General features: G+C 37.0%; 1 protein-coding gene across 7 annotated transcripts in view; it reads right to left on the bottom strand.

Moving 5' to 3' along the window:
- KIF16B (kinesin family member 16B) overlaps positions 1-20,491 on the bottom strand; it is a 137,274-nt gene that overhangs the window by 17,124 nt on the left and 99,659 nt on the right. For all 7 annotated transcript variants that reach the window (XR_015283870.1, XR_015283871.1, XR_002862997.2 and 4 more), the window contains one exon: positions 3,267-3,350. Coding sequence is in view for 4 of the 7 variants with exons in the window: in XM_023923188.2 (XP_023778956.2) it covers positions 3,267-3,350 (84 nt within the window). In the remaining 3 variants the exon portion in view is untranslated. The remainder of the gene's footprint in view (positions 1-3,266; positions 3,351-20,491) is intronic.

The following is a 20,491-nucleotide window of genomic DNA, read 5'->3' as shown; positions in this document are numbered from 1 at the left end:
AAAAGGATCCTATACCCTTACCTACTGATTTCTATATGCAAAAAAGGATAGATGCACACTAACTTCTGTTCATTAACTTTACTCAAAAGAATTCTTGGCTGTTTCATTTAAGGTGGTTTTAATCAAGCAAGGTTGGCTCTGAAGTGAAATTACAGTCTTTAAACTGCAAAACAATTAATTTAGAGTTTTGCCCTGCAACAGGTCCCCGATGAAAAGCTAAATTAATAGATTGCAATAGGGTATTTTGGGTTGATAATTTTAAATATAATTTAGATGTTTTCTCGTAAGATGTATAGGCAAAAACTTGCACATTATTTTCCAAAACTCTATGGTAATGTCAAATACAGTTCAAAAGACTTGATACCAACAAACGCCAAAGCAAAAGTGTTTACAGGGCAACTAAATATCATGCTGGAGATCTAAGTTGAGTCCTCAGGTTCATCTCATACAAAAATACTTCATGTAATGTGCTTTCCTACAAACAAGGCATTGTGAAGCTTTTGGTTAGTTAGCATTTGTACCAGCTAGGATAAATAAAAGAACTTAAATGTTATACACAAACCTTGAACTTACTGTGATTTCAAAATCACAATCCTAATAATCTGGGGCTCTCTGGATTCTTTTACTCTAAGTAATTTCACCTCCATTATGATTAAATATGCCCACTTCTAAACCCAGGCTGAAATAAGGTAACACTACATCTCAATCTTCAAACAGAGCAAACTCTGCAAAAGCCAGCCCCCCTGATTCTAGTTGTCTGGAAAGGTACCAAAACCACCACTGCTCTTCTCAGTACTTCTACTGTGGCAAGAATCCTAGAGATGATGTGTAGGAAAAACTAAATTCTTCCTAAAGAAGAATTCCCCATCTTGCAAAGGGACAAATCTAATTAGGCATAAGGAACTGCAGTTGCTAAGAGATGACCTGTGGGGAGCACTGAACTACCCAAAGCTATTTCAGTGCAAGAAGTTCAGGAAAAATGATATGGAGTTCCACCCTATTCGAGATGCATGAATATCTAATGCAAAAACTGGAAGAGCAGAGCAATTTCTTTATCACCATCACTAAGACGACCTCTCCACTAGTAATCTTACATAACAAAATATTTGTTCAGAACAATTATTGGACTGGTATTTCAGGCCGTCATTTATTTTCAGTCAATCAAATTAGCTTAGATGCTGAATAAAAATATACATTTGTGTTGGTCTGTTAGCTGTGCTTTGCCCTTTCTAATAATGCTGAATTAGCTATTAGCTCTTGACTAAGCAAGTAGAAAACCAAACAAGCTTTTATACCCTATTACAGCTATCACCTACAACACCTATGAAGCTTGAAAGAGATTGCAAAGTGTTTCCAGCAAATCATGAAACAGGATCAGGTGTGAAAGTCAACTGACTACAAGCCATGTTTCTACTTGATACCAAGGTCTAACACTCTCACCACCTTCCACCTGACCAAACTCCCATATGAGAAACACACTACAGTTGAAAAGCCAAGGACCCAAGTCCCTCACAGAGAAAATCCCTTCATTTACTCCTTTCTCGTTATACACTGATGCATGCTCAAGGCTCACACCGGATTGAAAGCCACAAGGCATGAACAGCCAGTATTTGAAATAGAACTGGTGCCTGGGCCATCTGCTACTTCTGCAGTGTAATTGCCACTTTCACAGCACAACTCAGATGTTCTTTGACCTTTCAAAGCATTGCATGACTTTGGAAACCATCACTGGTTAAGTGGTTCCTCTCACTCTTCACCAAGGAGGCTGCAGCCGTGTGAGCTCTCCAGCTGTTGGCAAAGCCAGAGCAAACCACTGCAAAATATGTAGTGAAAATACCATGATTAGCTTGTTGCATTGAATTCCTCATGGCAGTGATAGTAACATTTGCTTGGCTCCTTGTCCCTTTATCTAACTTTCCCTTAGCCACAGGGCATCTTCAGTTTATCAACACTGTGAGTTGTCAGGACTACTGAGTAGAATGGCCAAGGGGCATATGCCAGAACATATTCATGTGAACAGTTGTCATAGATTCTTATGCTTGAAAAATATATAGGTAATAAAGTTTTAATGACCTAATTTAGTGAAAATAGATACAATATAATTTTAATTAAAACCTGGCTATAGAGCTGTAAGCATTACATGGCCACAATCAAAGCATTGCTATACACTGCAGTTTTAACATTAGAATCATTACAATAAAATCTGTTAGTAAACCAATGGAAGGTAAGAAAGATTAAGGGATTAATATTTTTACTGGTACAAAAGTATGCAAACTGAGTACTGGACTGGAATATGGGCATACCTTTATGCTATCTATCAAGGATGTGAAAGAAAAAGAAAATTCATTTTGTGCTTCATGTAAGACAGCCTCAGTTCAGAAGTCAGTGGGAGGATGTTTTGTTAGTAGATCAAAGAAAAGGTGAAGTCCATAGAAAAAATTCAAACCACCTAAGAAAAGATTCCAGCTGTAAGCAATCTACTTTTATATTAATTTCTCTAAAACTCTACCTAATACTATTTTAGCTCTACAAAGAATATAAGTCTTAATGACTTGCATGATCAATGTTGCTACAATATAGTTGCAGGGTGCAGTTTAGTCTTTGATTATGCCTCTTCCTCAAAACCCCACTTCCTGCTCCTGGGCTGAAGTAAAACATGCATTAACATGGAAATATAAGGACCTAATGTGTGATAGGAGTTAAAAATCATGCCATCCACACAGCCCTGTAGAACTACCAAAACAACTCAATCCTCAAACTCAATAACCCAATCCACAATAAAATTAAATTTTAAAATTAATTGAAAGAAAAAGAGTATGTTTGCAAAGCTGGGTTACAAAATAAAACTCAAAGATGCCTCAATATCGCTTTACTTCTGTCATGAGATATTTGGATATACTATGATAAAATAGTAAATCTCCAAATAACACATTACATTTAAAGTAGCAGTACTTTTTTTTAATCTTGTCTTGCACAGAGACCAGTTGTCTACAGTGAACACTTACCTCACCCACCACCTTTCTCCCTTAAATAAATCTATCTCCTATGAACATCTCTAAGAGTTCCTTTTTTTTTTCTAGACCAGGAGTAATTTATTTTTTAAGAGATGTTTCCTTACTTTGCAATTTACTGCTGCCATCTCCTGTGTCAAACAAGACAGCAAGTAACTTGGTACTTACAAACAGGCTATTTAATGTTGATCATATGGGAATGGCTTCTGCTAAACCTAAACACACAGCAGAAACCTGTTAAAAAGTTGGTAATACCTCTAAGTGACACCGTCGCTCTGCAATCACTCGCTCATCCTTGTTTCCAAAGAGTTTCTTCGGAGGGAATTCTAAAGTGGCGACCTGGAAGACATTAAAGGATGAATCAGCATCAGAAGTGATAAGCACAAATGAGAAAATTCTCATTAAACTACAAAGCAACTACCAAATATTCATGAGCTATGCTATATGCTATCACATTATCATTTATCACATTATACCACATTACACATTTCTACTGAGGTTATTGTGATCTGCTCTGTAGTATTGCTAAGATAACAATGCATTTTGTCATTAGAGTGACTAGAAGAAAATTTAGGAATCACTGCTTGCCCACATAAATATTAAAACTTTGCAACCCAAATGTGATGCGATAGTATCAAACAGGAATAACAATTTCTTCAGGAAAGTGCGTTTTAAAAGACTGCATTTAGTCTCTTAAAATCCATGATCTCCAACTGTATGGTAGTGTAATTTGTTTGGTTTTACTTATGTTCTATCACTGGAACAAAGAACTATCACTGAAGTCAAGCTCTGGGAGATGCATTGCTGGACTCCAGCCAACACCTGACTTGAAGCTTTTGCTGTGCCCTGAACTACCACTTCTTGTAACTCAGCTGTAGCTCAAAGCCATTCAAACGTGTGTCCACGCTGGAAGCTGACAGCTTTAATTTCTGAAGAGAATTCACACATGCAGGCAAAATCCTGCTTTATCACACTGAAAATGAGAACAAGGCAGTGGCACAACTGCTAAAAATAATTATTCAGATCTCTACTTTCAGTTCTTCCAGAGAGGTGTTCAAAGCTATCTCCTCATTTCTTTTTCCCATCCTACAGGGGAAGTGGGGGCAGGGAGAGAAGAGAAAGAGAGAGGGAGAGAGAGAGAGGAGAGAGAGAAGCAGGGAGTGAGGGAACTGCCTCCCCTTTTTGTATACCAATAAATAAAATGCCTGAACTAATTAAAACCAGCTATATCTGGAAAACACACAGAAGACTCAAGAGCTGGTAACAAGTACCACTGAACTTGGTCTGCTAAGCCACTGCTGGGAACAGTGCAGGAGAAAGCAAGTCCTCTCCCCATAATTTGTGCTTGCACTTGAAGGTAAATCAAACCCATTTTTTCCTCAGCATTCACATCATGAGATAGAATAACACAACCTCCCACTGGTATTGCTGGAATTGTTTTGCATGCGAAATCCCTGTGTAAAACTGCCTCCCCAGGTTGGCTGAAGATATTGAACCAATAAAAAAGATGCATAATTTTCTAGTCTATCAGTACATACAAGACTGTAGAGAATTTATGGCTGGTTACAAGGAGCAGAGATATACTGATTTAAATGAGGAGCTCCATTATTAACATTGAATGTAAGCATGTTTAAAATACAGAGGAATTCTGCAATACAAATAATTTATTCCCACTCTCTGGTTCATCTCCAACTTCAATAATTTTGAAGGAATGTCTAGACATCTTAAAATTATAAAAGTGATGTGGGGCACCAGAGGAGAGGGAAGAGATGTCTGCTCTCCATCAGTCTTGCCAGTATGTCCCAATTATATTCCTCAAATTTCTCCAACCATATTCTTCTCAGTGTTCCTGCTTCTTCATGTTGGCAGGACAAACAGTACACAACCAAACATTGTATTGTATAATAATGTCCTGGGGACTTATTATCACTGCATTACTCACTTCTTTACCTATACACAATTATAAGTGCTCATATTTTCAAGGACTTCAAAATTCCATATATGCAGAAATTGTATTTTATTAAATAGTACTGCATCATGTCACTATCTGGAATAAGCAAAGTAGAACAACTACCACCACAATCCCATCCTGGCTATAGGGAGATTTTTTTTTTATATATTTATTTGCTAATAAATACTTCCATTATAGAATTTTAAAACAGTATCTATTAAAAAACAATTTTCACATTGAACCTTCCACTACAACATCTTCAGACCTACTCTGTGGAGTCAAAGCAAGGTCTTACAGCTAAAATCAGGAATTATTTCTTTATCCAAATTAAGTTCCATCTGAACAGGAATCTGGGGACTATAACTACATAACTTTGGGATAAGCAAGTTGTTTTCCTAAGCTTTCTGGATGTATCTTAGAAGAAAACCAGTTGTATTTCACAAAACCCATGTGTTTTGTTGAACACTTTCAAACAGAAGTAGCTACTCACAGTTTTAGCATTTCTTAACTCCCTAATCATTACCATGCAGGTATCTCTGAAAGCAAACCAATCAAAGTCTATTACTGCAGTCATATGGAAGACAAAGGTCTCAGCAAGTAAACTTTTGCTCTGCAGTGTTTAAAGTCATAACATGTACCTATATAAAAATCATAAGTGTATTGCTGGTCAAGAAGTGGGGATCTGAATACTTGTACATTATAAAAGCCACCACAATGTCAACGTGCCAAACTATTATTGACATACACACATATAAAGTTAATATGTTTGTAATGTGCCAGTGTTGCCAGTGTGTATATAGAATATACTAATTTATACATATATGTCACTTGGAAGGATTTTTCATCCTGAAGAGATATGTTATAAAGGATTAATCAGTTACTGCAGATTGCATCTCTACAGGGCTAGATACAGAAGTTACACAAACTAATAAAGTACAAAGACCATTTCTGTCACACAACAAATGACCACCCATCTACATGACAGAAAAGGCTCCAGCCACAAATTTCATCATCACTTCAGCAACTCAGTTATTTCAATGGGTTCTACTCCACTACATACCCACAGTCTAATGCCCACCAAAATGAGAAAGAAACATCCAAACTCTGCAGCCTTGAGTTTCAGGCTATCCAAACACTTCATGCAGACATGACAGCACTAGTTCCTACCTACTTTGCAGCTTGAAAATTATCTTTGCAACCTAAGAACCCGATGCATTCATGCAGTGAGGTGAATTATGTAGTCCTCTATGTGACTGAAATTTCAGCACAATAGGAAGCCAGTCCGTTGTACTATATTTATATAAAAATACACTATTAGTATATTTTCCAGAGATAGTGTGCTTATCATACATACATATATGTGTATATATGTGTATGGCAAGAGCCCCATCATACATTGATGATAAATATTCTTATCTCATCATAATTTTGGTTTGCAAAAAAATTAATTAAAAAAAGGTCAGCAACACAAATACACTGAAGCAATGATAAGTGTTACAATAACTGTCTATAAAAATCCTCTTTCCTAACGTACTATTTGATATACAGACTCTAAATGTAATTATGTGAGATTCAGCAAAGCAAGATTCAGTAGAATTTTGAGGTTTATTTAAAATACGTTACTCATTTAAGCCGAAGTGCAGCAGCATATATTTCAATAAATATAATAAATTCAATAAATTTCAATAAATATTGCTATTAGTAGTACTACAGCACCTTTATAAAACTGTAGAGTAACTTCAGTGGAGATAATCACTGGTACAGGTTAATGCACCCAGTACAGTGTGTGACTGTGCAGCATTTGTTCTGGCACTGAAATATATAGGAGATCTTGCAGGTATGGATTTTGCATCAAGATGTTTGCCTTGGCTCAAACACTGTGAGGGAATTTCACACTATCCAGATTCAGGAGTGTAAATTATTCTTTCAGAATTAAATGTTTGTGTGCCCTCTGGCTCAAATTAATTCTTCAAGGGTCTCACCTTGACTATGAGATGAGCGCTTTGTGACTATGTAAGGTGTAACAGTGGAACTCGACAGGTAGCAAGGTAAATTATTCTCCTTCCATGGAATTTCTGAAGCACAGCCCTCCCTTCCGCATCTCACTTCCTGCAGTGGCAATGGAAGCATTTGGCAGGCAGTCCTTTTTGGCAGGGATGTTTTGTCATTTTCTAGGGCTGCTGATGAGGTGATGTATTTTCTGTCAGGGGAAATTAAGAGGCATATTCCCCAGCCTGATAGGAAGAGAGGGCTTGAATGATTTCCTGAGAAGCTTCTGTATGTAGCGTGCAAGATTCTAATTTTTATTTTGACAGCAGAAGCATCTCCCTACTAAAATTAATCACTGCATCGCTGCAATCCAAATTTCATTATATCCACAGGAGTGTGCACACACGTGCATGTCTGTACCATGGGCAAGGCTGGGACTATGCTTAGACCCAAAAGGCAAAGCCAGATGATATATTTTAAAGTAGTACAGAGAGACCTCAAGACTACATATCAGCACCCCTAATGTCTTTAAGACATTAAACTTTTTACAGTTAATGATGTTTATCTTACCTGGCAATCATTGCTAGGCAGTAGCAGTTGTAGAAAGAGGCAAACAGTCATTTGCAATTTACCCCTTAATTTCTTTACAATAAATAAAGACCATGTTTTATTTCCGGGTCTAGTTAGAGGCATGTTATTTGTCTGTCTCTGCAATATTATCTGTAAGAAACAACACTTGCCTGCCACAATGGAGTATTTGTGGGTTAGTACAATCAAATTTAGACAGTATTAGGTTCAGTCCTTAAGCAGAAGGTGCTTTGTACCCAGTACACATTATTCTAGTAAACTTTGAAAAGCTGAATGGATTCCATTTCTCCCACATTCCAGTCAGGAGATGTTTTAGCAGGTGTTTAATGCTGGGAAGAGCAGATGGCACCTGTTCTATCTTACATACAACTCTGACCTTAAGATCCTGGGAACAGCAAATACCTAACAACATCTATATGGAAGAAAATCCTTTTAAAGTGAAACTATGGCTACTTCATAGTCTTCAACTACTGAGCCCCAGGGAGAGACGCAAATTTAGAGATTGGCCTTTTGGAAACCAAGAGAGTGAAAATGAAGGCTCTAGTACCATGAAATGCTCTGCCTGGGATGGGGTGTACTCTCATTGCAGAACCTTTATGAAAAATAGTCATCAGCATCTGAAGGGTGTCCTTTAATTTCTACTATCATCTGTTGGAGACTTTTCACTGACGTTATGTCTGCTTGGGGACCTGCTGGATTTAATTCAGTTCAGGGGTTTTATGGTACAGCAGAACAGAACATGTTAATGAAAACTCTCGTACAATACTTTGCAGATATTTCAACATACAATGAACCAAAGTAAAATACCACATAATACAGCCATGTAGGCTTGTCACTTCTGAAACATGAAATTGTTCCAAGTGTTATGCTCCCTAAACATTAAAAAAAAAATTCTGACATCAAGCAAAAATCTACAGATTGAAACATCTCATTATCTTTGGCTGGTACAGTCTATGCCTTAGTGCCTACAATAAGGTAAAAGACTTTTTTAAAGAAGAAAAACAGGGCAGACATTGATGGAGGCTGAGTCATCTTTAACCTTTCATCCTAAATTCTCTTTGTACTTCAATGTTTTGATATATTTAAATGGAGGGGGGAAAGGGGAAAAAAGAAAATTAAGGAAATGCTAACTATTTAAATTAAAAAGTCAGTCATCTTTAATTCTCATGTTACTTTTACAACTCTGAATTTTCTCGTTTTTCAAAAAGTAGGTCTGACTTTTGATCCTTTGTACCAGAAATCTCTGTCACAGATGAGAAAAATCAAAGAAAAGAATGTGGCACGATTTTGCAGCTACTGTGGCTGCACCTGACTTGATTTTGCAGGGAGTAATGAAAGAAAAAACTCCTACCTTTAGTTTTTGAAGTTTAAACAAAGTAACTTAAGCCTCAATTTCTCAAGGTGTGCTAAGACTCACAGACTCTAAAGAAACTAGCCAGAAGCTGTATTTTTAAGTAGGAACTTGCACCAAGTATTTATGGATTTTTCAAAGTGAAAAAACAAAACCCAAACTATCAGAAGCTTATTTTCTATATTTTTATATATAATTTGTTTGAGATAAATTGCCTTTTCTACACAATCTCATAAGAAAGCAGTAGGCAAAGGTCAAAAGTTAACACTTACTAGACACTAAAGGTTGCTTTATAAATTCTGAAAACAATCAAATGGAGAACAAAGAGAAATAATTTGATATACTATCCATTAAAAATGAAAACAAAATAACATATAATACCACCTAAGTCATATTTTCAGCTGATATAGCTCAATCTATATGAAGTTGTGTGAAGAAACCTCTAAACTTATTCTCCTTTGAACAAAATAGAAACACAGTCCTTCACTGTGTAAACCCTTCAGTGCTCTCCCAACATGTATGCTACAGGTAAGTCATGATATCAGAGGACAGAAGGAACAAAGACGTTATTTTCCATTATCAATTAATCAGGGAGAGAGAATATCCAGGGAATTACTTTCTGGATATTCAGCTTGTCACTACTTTTCCTCTTCCATTTCTAATACTTTATTTTTTTCATCTCTCCCAACATGCTCTTTCCCCACTTCCCAGCTTCCCAACTTGTCTCTGTTTCAACACTGTGCTTTCCTCCATTTCTGCATGACCTACCTAATTCTTTTCCTTATTCCCCTGGGTCATTTGCAATCCCCCCTACTATCTGCCAGAAGGGGAGAGGGAATTGATATTCTCAAGAGGCAGCATATCCAAGGATTAGCCAAAGCTCTGAGGTGGACCCATATCAGCATTCTAATGAGTGAACTCCCTGGAGATGGCTAAACAGCAGCAACGAAAGTCACTATTTATCATAACAAACAAGGGTAAACAACCTCCTAAACTGAGGAAAACTCAAATGACCACGAAATAGGAACAGGAAAAAGGATGTAAGCAATCTTCCTCCTGCAGGAAGGGTCCCCAGTGCCAGCCCAACAGTCAATCTTCCACGGACACTGAGGGGAGCAAACTCTGTGCCCAAGGTCTTTGCAGTGTTTCTGAGAGCCAAGAGCTGCTTTAGGCTCATCCCTGCTGTGTTTCAGCTCCCAGGCTTACAGCTCTCCATCGTTTTCTCTCCTTGCTGCTTCAGGCATCAGGGCCTGGATCTCACTCAAACACACACAAGGGAATGAGACTACCTTTCTTGGGTAGTCTACTCTGAAAAATCCTAAATAGATTGGTTGGCAAATACTTCCCTTCTGACAAATGCATGAGATTGCAGCAATGTACTGGAGTTTTGGGGTTTGGGTTTTTTTGGTGGTTTTTGCCCCCGGGTATTTTCTGTACACAATTTATGCCACAATTTTCTTCCTAGTTCCTTCACAGCACAGCCTTTTGTCTTTAAAGAAGCTGCCCCAAGTACACAAGAACATTATTTTCCTTCTGCTGTCCATCCTTTTTGCTGCATGCCAAAGGTTTACCTAACCAGAGAGCAGATTTAACCTTTTCATTTCTGGCTAGGAGCAACTCCTGGTTTACATGTTGCTTTTTGCTCAGCCCCTAATGCCCAGCAGCCCAATTAGCCAGGTGTGTTTTATTCCCTCCAGCACACATCCCACTGAGGTGGGAGTGCACTGGAGATCTTCCAAGGGTTAACCTGCCAAGCAGGCAATTTGGCAACTTCTTCCAATTACAATATGTGTATATATGTATATATGTGTATATGTGTATATGTATACATATGTGTGTGTGTGTGTGCGTGTGTATGTATGTATATATCTTAGTTCCAAGAAGCACAAGCACTTACATCTCCTCCTATAAATATATGCAGTTCTGTTCCAAGTCAGGATGCTGTGTCCAACCCCCAATAAATTTGTATTCACCAACAAATGAGCATCTTCTCAGGACACACAAGCTCTCCCATCTCTGCCTTTAGTTCTGAGCAATTCTCTTTGAATTTTAAAGATCATTTTCCAGTTGCTTCCTCTCACAGGTAGAATTGTTTCTCCAAAGAACATTTCAACTTTCTCTGTCCCACTTAGGAGGGACAAGAAAACAAAAAGAGAAATTCTCCTCTCAACCACCCTGAAACCTCCCTATGATGATGCAAAATGACCAAATAGGATTTGGTCATTCAAAGATTTCTCACTTTGAATCATGTCTACCTGCCCATCAATCATTTGTAATTATGAAAACGGTTTGAGAGCTCTCATATCCATGTTTCTCCTTTAAACCAGCAAGATGACCTAGACTTGATCTGCAGTTTTGGAGCTATGGTGAGATGGGGAGGCTGTGGTTTAATCCATGTAAATTTAACTCCATTTAGTTGGCCTCCTGCTACCGAGCAAAATCAAATTAACTGCAGCCAAAGAGATTACCTGGCACTACAGGAGTATTTTCCTTAAAGCAATTCTATAAACTCCAAATAATAGCATACCAAAATAGAGCCATATACCAGAGTCTATATAATATTTGACAAATTACTTCATTGTTTGGTCCAGTATAAGTAGTACAATAACATTTAAATACAGAACACCCATGAAAATGAGCAATAGGATGTAACAAAGTTCATGCAAACCAAGCATATTTCTATAAAATTATGCAGTTTGGGGATTTTAATCTTTTATAAAAATCAGAAGCTAATATAGCCAGGGAATCTTTCTAAATAGAAAACAATACCTGTATAGCTCTTAGGATTAACAGTGAAGGAGAGACAGACAAAAATTGGCCCAAATGGCAAAGAAAATATTTTAAGTTTCATCTACAGGCTGTAAAAAGGTAGAATAAGATACTGCAGAAGCAGCATGCATCAACAAAATGATATAACTGCCTTAGAGGTAAACCAGTCAAAACCAAATTTAAAAAAAATTAAATTTGAGTTGTCGATTCGGAAAATCAGCATGAAAAATTCCTAACATACCATGTCTTTGCAACCTTGATTTTGCTCCCTTTTCCCAAGAGAGAAGTCTCTGGGAGAAAAATTACCAGCATGGCATGGCAGACCATCATCTAAGACAAGGGTATGCGCTGACCTAGAGATTAAATGGACAAGTTTAATACCTACTCTCTGATGCTCTTAGGTCATGATTTTTCCAACTAAACATTAATCTTTCTTCATGTAGTCTCAGGTCTTGGTTAGCTCTTTAAAGAAACATTTACTGGTTTTGCGAGGTTGTGTCTTCAAAGTTCAACACATCCATCAATCTTTATAAAGGTATGACTCAAACCCCACTTCTCAGAAAGGTTATAAAGTTATTTTCTGGAGATCTCTGTAGGGTTTATTTTTCTTTCAAAAACAGTTTGGGATTTGATTCATTATCTTCCTGCTGGGATTTCCAGCAAGGTCATGGCCGTACCTGCAATAGCACAAGGTGGGCCATGCATCAACCTCTACTTCACCACAGCTGCATACAACCTTGCCCCAACTCTGCATCACATTCCTGCTGATGCTATAGTGCCTATCAAGCCACTGGGACTCCACACTGAGAAGTCACAATACCAATTGATTTAAGCAATAGAAACAGGGTCAGAGAAGGGGATTTGCCACAGCAGTTTTTACAGCTCTCCCTAAGATCTGTTTGTTGCACATGAACTCATCTCAGTGACATCTGGCAGCATTTAATGACACAACCCCATCTCATGTGGCTGACTGATGCCATAAATTTCAGTCACCCTTGCCTTTGAGAAATGTTAATAATGAAAACTCATCAACAAGCAGCAATGATTTGTACTGCTGACTAGATGGATGCCTTTCTGACTCCTCAAAATTAATGGCAGATCTCAAGGTCTTAAAGAACAGCTGTCAGAGAAATACACCTGCAAACAAACATGCAGTATGCCTTCCAGTGTGATTTGTTAGAAGATATAAAGTGCTAACTCTCACAACAAACTGGACTGATTATAAGGAGAAGTTAGACAGCCTTCTGCATCATTTGAAGTGGTAACACCAGAGAAAAGGCAGTGCAGGCATGCAAATGGGAAGCTTAAAAGGAATTTAGTCCCTCCAAAAGTAAGAGTGATTGATAGTCACACAGGTTATACATTCATTTTCACTTGTGTCTACTTGTATAGACACTTTAGAACTAGCTGCTTTATCACAGACTTAAAAACTAGCTGTAAGCCTCATAAAAATTTTCCTTTCACTATTGCTGTTGCCACGAGGTAAAGCTTAAAATGACAGGTAACTAAAAATAACTGTAATAAACTTAACAGGTATATTTTCAGGAGCTTGCTCCACAAAGGATTTTGAATGTGCAGGGCAGAAAAGCAACTCTGGGGACAGAAATACCACTGTTACTATCAGTTTCATGAGCAATGCCATATTTAGTACTGCTCTTGAGAGTCAGGATGGCGGGTAAGAATAGATATTTGTTTCCAAGTATAATAAAATTTCTTGATCAAGCACTTAAAGCTAAATGCTTTGCGAGACCCACATAGACATGGAAATCTCAAAGACACACTCATGAAAAAGCCAATAAGGTATTGAACCAACATCATTACTTAGGGCAGGGGAAAAACCAGGGATGTGTTTTACAGTTGTAAGAATTTGGGTGTAGATTACATGTCAGTAATTTTGTAATTCCCACCTATTAGATGCTTTCTACAACAATGTTTTTCCCCAACAAACACTGCTTCACTGAGTCTGTGTAAAAGTCATGCTGCTCCACCCACACAAGTTTTAGTAACCCAGGAAAACAGGGGAAAGCTAAAAAAGCACATTATTTTTTTCATTTTTTTTACAACAACTTTACAATGAGTTACAGCACATATGAGCCTTCAAGTACAATCAGAAATTGTACCAGAAGTACAAACCAGGAAATTATGCTGTTCTACCTATTTAAATAAATCCCTGCAGTACATTAATTTGCAGTTACTTTACATTACTGTTACTATAAAAAAACTGAACTGAAAACTAAAGGTCTCCTTATTTATTCCCTGATTTTAAAAAAAAAAAATATATAATTAGATTTGAATGTATGGTGATTAATTAAAGGATTTCAAATACTGCTAAAGCTCTGTTTAATTTTTTTTTTTTTCCAGAGAAGACATAACAAGACTAGGACATGCAGTGTTCAGCAGCAGTTTTAAAGAAATATCAAAGCATCATTAATACCCAAAATTAATTATATTAATTAATATTATTAATATTAATACCCAATAGTACCTACAGGTAAGTATGACAGAAAATAATAAATTCAATAAATAAGAAAGTAGATAAACAAAACCATACCTTTAATTCTTTTTGTTATTTGCAGCATTTTAACCAATTATAGATAACCTTCAATTAATCAAATGTTTTAACAACATGTCCCAAAGTTTGTCACCCATGAGAAGAGTGCTTTTTCATCTCACTCTCCCTCACATCACTAACATTCTCATACTGAATTTTGGTTTTCAGACATGGCCAGACAGCTTACCCTCCAACACTATTATTCCTGGCTTTGGTTCTGAAATATGTCCTATAGTAAACCGGACAACATCCTCTGCTTTCAGTCTTCTCTTGACATCTTCAATTCTAAACCTGCAACTCAATATTTTTCCTGAAAGCCACTTCTTTGTGTTTATTTTCATATTAAACCACAAGAGATTGTATTTTATTGATTTTTGTGATACAGGCATGTCTAATTTTTTTTTTTTTTTTGCTTGGGCTTTCTTACTTTAGGCTCTCTAGAGGGGTTGACAATTCTCTTTTGTAAGATGGAGCTTTCTCTATGTTGTTTTGCAGAGACAGATGGTAAAAAGGCCCTTCTACTTTTTTTTTTTAATATATTTATATTACAGCAGTGAAGAGAGCTTTACAGGAAGATCTCACTGTGAATACCAAACAAGGCATTAAAAACATATTTAGTACCTGTACTACCAGGTGCACAGACCAGAGAAATTTGTTTTCTTCCTTTCTTCTAAAGTCAAATCATTTTTAACTGAGAAACACAGTATTATTTTCACCATATTGAGTCTGAAAGATCATTAGCAGGAACATGATAAACGAATTCTTAAAAAAACCCTTAAACAAAAAATGCCTCTTGTAGATTGTAAAAATGCTAACCTTAAGGCTGGTTTTAGAATCATGGAATGGTTTGGTTTGGGAAGGACCTTAAAGCCCATCTCGTTCCAACCTCCCTGCCATGGAAGGGATGTCTTCCATCAGACCAGGCTGCTCCAAGCCCTGTACAACCTTGAACACTTCTGGGGTGATGAAGCCCCAGCCTCCCTAGGCAACCTGTGCCAATGTCTCACCAACCTCACAGAGAAGAATTTCTTCCTAGGATCTAACCTAAACCTACCCTCTGTCAATTTAAAGCCATTCCCCCTTGTCCTGTCACTCCACGCCCTTGCAAAGTCCCTCTCCAGATCTCTTGGAGTCCCTTTAGGTACTGGAAGGTGCCAAAGGTGTCCCCAGAGTCTTCTTATCCCAAGGCAGCTCCCTCAGTCTGTCTTCATGGGAGAGGCACTCCAGAAATCTGAGCATCTTTCCAACCTTTCTCTGGACTCTCTCCCACATATCCAGCTACTGTCCACAGTGCTCTAGATGCAGCCTGGGATGCAGTTGGCTTTCCAGGCTACAAGCACACGTTCCTGGGTCACACTGGTGTCACTGGCAAACATGCCCCTCTTTGTTAGGGAGCACAAGGCTCAGCATAGCACTTCTGCTCTTTTACTCCTCTACAGTAGCTAGAGAAACTATAAGCCATAAATGTAGACTAAAATGTGTAACAATTGTTACTAGATACAGAGGGGGAAATTTTTCAGAAGCTTTCCTTTGTTGCAGATTACATCAGATAAGAGTCACCTGTAGCTCAATACCATTTAGTTAATGAATTGCTCATTTGATGAATACAGCAATGCCAAAATAAACAGCTAAATATTCTTACTGTGCTGCAAAGTCTGCAATCTGTATTTCCCTACTCATTCTCCTGGTGGTTTCAAAGAGAGGAAAAACCTGAGATATCCTATTCAAAAGATGCCTCATGAAGCACAAGAGAGGCATGGTATAATTCTCCAGATTATAGAGTGAATAAAGTTTAGCAAACATATGCAGTTGTGCCAGTAATACCATATAAATGTGTAAGAAAAAAACACAACAGGCAGTACAGTTGGAGCCTGACAATTTTTGTTACTGTCTATGCTATTTGTTCAAAATTAACCAGGGTATTTTCACAAAAACTAGAGTTTGAGCTGGGTCACTACATCAACTGATATGAAAGGATTCTACTTGGCAGCATATTCCTGACAAACCAAACAAGAAGAAGCTGTTCTTCACAAACTCCATGGAAGACAATGAGACTGTCACTAACAGCTAGTGATTAATGGTGTACATGTCCAAAAGTCCCCTGAAGGAAGGCAATAATAAAAAACAAAAACAAAAAAAAAAAAAAAAAAAAAAAAAAAGAAACAGCAAAACCTCCAATTCTCCCCTCTGCTTTTTAAAAAGCAGCATGAAGACAGAGACACAGGGTTGCAGCCTGTGGCAATCCCCAAGTCAAGCAACAGCCAGAAATAGCTAAAAAGTGGCTCAGTTTCAATGAGCACCTAAACCTCCAGCTATATTGTCGAGGAATCCTTCTCAGAGTTATTCCTCTCACAGAGATAGCTGTTATCCATACAAAACTGCTTTACTGATAAAACAATATGAATAATTTGATATTATGCAAATTCAGTAGGTAATTGAAGAGAACCTTGAAAATCAGATGATCAAATAATCAAAGGAATTATTCTGTCAAATGCTTCATCAGTTATGAGATGACAGACTCACACTTCTCTAAATGTTTTTTTTTTTTCAATTTCTATGTTACTCATGTACAAGACTTTTGCACAGCACAATCAATGAAACCTGGCATTTGATTAAACTTGTTTCATTCTGAATCTATCAGAACTCTGATAAAGCTCAGAGAACTGTTTGGAAGCTCACAGGTTTCAGCTGCTGCTAGGGAAAGACCAAAAATGACCAGGTCTCATCAACAACCCCAGAGGGAAAGAAAAGAAAGGAAGGGAGAAGAGATAGAGAGAAGCTGTCTTTCTGCAGAATTGTATGTACCAAGCCAAGAAAATTTTGCTGTACTAATCTAGCACCCAAAGCAAGAACAAACACAAATTAATCCCAAAACTGGGTTTTTCAAAGGCCCTTAGACATTCAGATTCTGTTTTATGACAAGAAATTCATTCACTGATTTAGTTTACCAACTAGAAATAGATTGAGAATTGTGTATTATGCTGGAAGCAAATATGCTGGAGGGTTTGCTGTTGTCTGTGATTCTCCAGTCCTGGTTAGCAACTATGAATTCAGAGTGACCTTTTGAAATAAATACATTTCCCTGTATTCAAGCGTTCACTGAACTATATGATATGGTTAGCAGCAATGTTTTCCACACTTATTGGAATGAATTCTTTGGTTCATTTGCAGATAGATGTACTGAGAAATATGCAAAAAAATTCTTTAAAAAATTTCAACAGTCTCATGCTGCAGAAAGAAAGGCCAGGTGAAGCTTCTAAGGATCTACCACTTAAATCCCATATATAAATAGTGTCAAACTAGGGCTGAGATGGGAGTACTACATATATAAACCTGCAGGGTTGCAGAATGAACTGAACATAATGTAATTAGGAATGGGAGCTGGAAACGTGCATGTGATAAAATATGCTTCCTGTGTATGCACTTCCTGGCTGTTCTGGGTGACAAGAGTATGAATGTTACATTTAACTGTATCATAATTACCATAATTTGTACTGAAAGAAGCCAAAGGCTATAATCATATGCTTAGAAAAGGTTTACACACAAATATGTGTTCTAAAACTTACTACTTTTTTTTTCTTTTAATATTTATGGAAAGATGTATTACCATGGCTACTAAATTCCCAGGCTAGAAAGCAAAAATTAAGGTCTATCCTTAATTTAAGATTCATACTTCAAAAACTATTTTCTAAATGCTTTATGACATATAATTCTGCCAGAATAAACATCATGGCATTTGCTATTTCCAAGCACATCAATGTTGCAAATAATTTTAATTTTTACCTGTGCCCTTATAGACAATTTCCATTACAAAAAAAAAAAAAAAAAGCCTTTAGACTATTTTTTTTCTTGGTGCTTGGTGTTTGTCCTGTGGTTCTCATATTAAATCTGTGAGTCACATTATTTTTTACCATTGTTTAAAATCAAAAAAGCAGTACATTTGTCTTGACTATTTGGAAAAAAAAAAAAAAACAAACCAAATTTGCTACTTCATATCCAGACACCCAGAAACATCCTTCCAGTTCAGCCAAAACACATCAACAAGCTTATTTCTTCACGGGATCAAATTTTCAAAGAAATAGACAAATCTTAAAATATTTTTATATTTTAAGATATATAGATATAAAGACTATGCTTTACAAAGGGTCATAGAGCACCATGAAAGAACCTGAACTGCAAATCCATATCCAGATAAACCTGAACTTTCTAAAATAATGATATAGAATCTGTAGCAAGATATGTACACTCATGTTCAGTATTAGATGCCATACCCTGCTCTCTCTAGTGCATGTAACCCCCGATTTTAAATTGTTTCTTGATATCAAGAGTTTCTAAACATCAATGTCAACAATGAATGCATTTGTGAATAGATTGGGACTTCAGTGACAGCAGGATCATGACTTTGGCATAAGCACAGCAGGATTCAGAACAAAGTAATTTTCAACATCATCTTAGGAAAGTTCCATTATTTACAAATGTACTACTCTATGCTGTTTAAAACTGAACACTAGAAGAACCCAAATGTCCAGAATTTTGCATTCAATGTGAGCATACTACCTAAAGCTTACATACTAACTAAATATACAGTTATAAATTCCAGTAAAAAATCCAGTGGTAAAATCAGCAGTTCCAGGCCAACCAGTTCTGATGCAATAAGCTTCTGACTTCTGCTGCCAAATTAGCTCCTAAGCTCCAGGAGCTCACCAGTTGCACAGCAACAGGCTTGTCAGTCCTGCAAGCCAAGTACCTTGATCACAGAATATTAACATAAATGTTGCATTCAATAAAACTCTACAGCTGCAGAGTTATAAACCAGAACTGGAGCAGTCAGACAGCCAAGATCCCAGCCCAAACACTGCCCTATGTGCTCTGCACAAGTCTGCTGCCTTATTGCTCCACTCCTGGTTTGATTTCTGTTTTCATTCTTCATTGGAAGGGAGAATTCTGCATAATTTCTGATAAGAAATTAAAAAATAATTTAATTATTCTGCATAATTTCTGATAAGAAATTAAAAAATAATTTAATCATTACATAAGTACACAGAAAATGCCTAATTATCCTTGGGATCATTCAGGGCTGGGGGGAGAATAAAAATCCTGAAATTTACACCAACCATGTTAAAATATTGCATTTCTCTGACAGTGATCTCTTCCAGAATCCAAGGATATTCTCCTAAAATTGATGACTTCACCTCAAATTCATCTCATCTCCATTATCTGTACCAGCAGTTCATGTTCAAGATTTCTTCCACTTATTGCTTATCAAGAGCACCAGATGTATGGGACCACTTACAAAGGAAACAGAGATGCTTCCCTGGCAGTCACCCAAAAGAGGAGAACAGAGTCAAAAGGAAAGGACAGTGAGAGCAGTCAGTGGTGACTCCATAAACAGTCCATGACTCTTCATTAATCATTACATAGCTGAACTACACCTGAACAATAAGTAGTAGTAGAAAAGTGTCTAAAATGAACTTTAGACTAACTGAAAAACTGGTGTCTGCTCTATTTTAATAGCAAACATGCACATTATGTGTGGGGTGGTTTTAAGTATGGATGGATGAAAAAGGTACTGCCATCACTGAGATGCAAACACTACACTTGTCTTTCTTCACTGAGATGCAAAATACTTAGGAAGAAAAACAGACAGACTATTTTTTGAGTTTTGAAAAATATGAAATATTTCAAAGTATTTAAAAGTGTTTTTAAAATAAGCTTGCAACAAATGCTTTGATTTCAGCATATTTTTGAAAGCATTCACTTAGTGCTTCTGAAAAATCTGAGAAATACTTTCTGCTCTTTGAGTTTCATGCAACTCTTAAAGGTAATACCCATATTATTTTTAAACTATAAACAGTTCCTTTGTGCCTTAGACCTGAAAAAACACAAATACATACTTATATACAGACCTCCATAAATCAAATACAGATTTTACAGCAATTATTGCATTCTGTTAAATAAGCTAGAAGTCAATAGCTTTGGCATTCTTGCTGAACAGGAGAGACATATGTCCTTATGTCCATGAATGAATCTACAAACACAGGCACGCCTTGTAGCTTCTCCTTGGCAGCTCTCCAGGGATTTTCTAATATTTTAAGTCAAGAATTACTATTAGCAATAAAAATGCCTCTATGGAAGGTGCTTTCCTTAACAACAAGTAGAGATGTTTATGCACACAGAGTTTTCAAGATGACTGACAGGGAATCCCATAAGCAGAGCCTACAGTGAAAACCCCACAAAACCTGGATTCAAGTGGGACTTAAGGACTCTCACATGAAGGAGGG

The sequence above is a fragment of the Cyanistes caeruleus genome, chromosome 2 (genome assembly GCF_971803275.1).
Source record: "Cyanistes caeruleus chromosome 2, bCyaCae1.hap1.1, whole genome shotgun sequence".
NCBI classification, from domain to species: Eukaryota; Metazoa; Chordata; class Aves; order Passeriformes; family Paridae; genus Cyanistes; species Cyanistes caeruleus.
This window is presented reverse-complemented; position numbering and strand designations above follow the sequence as displayed.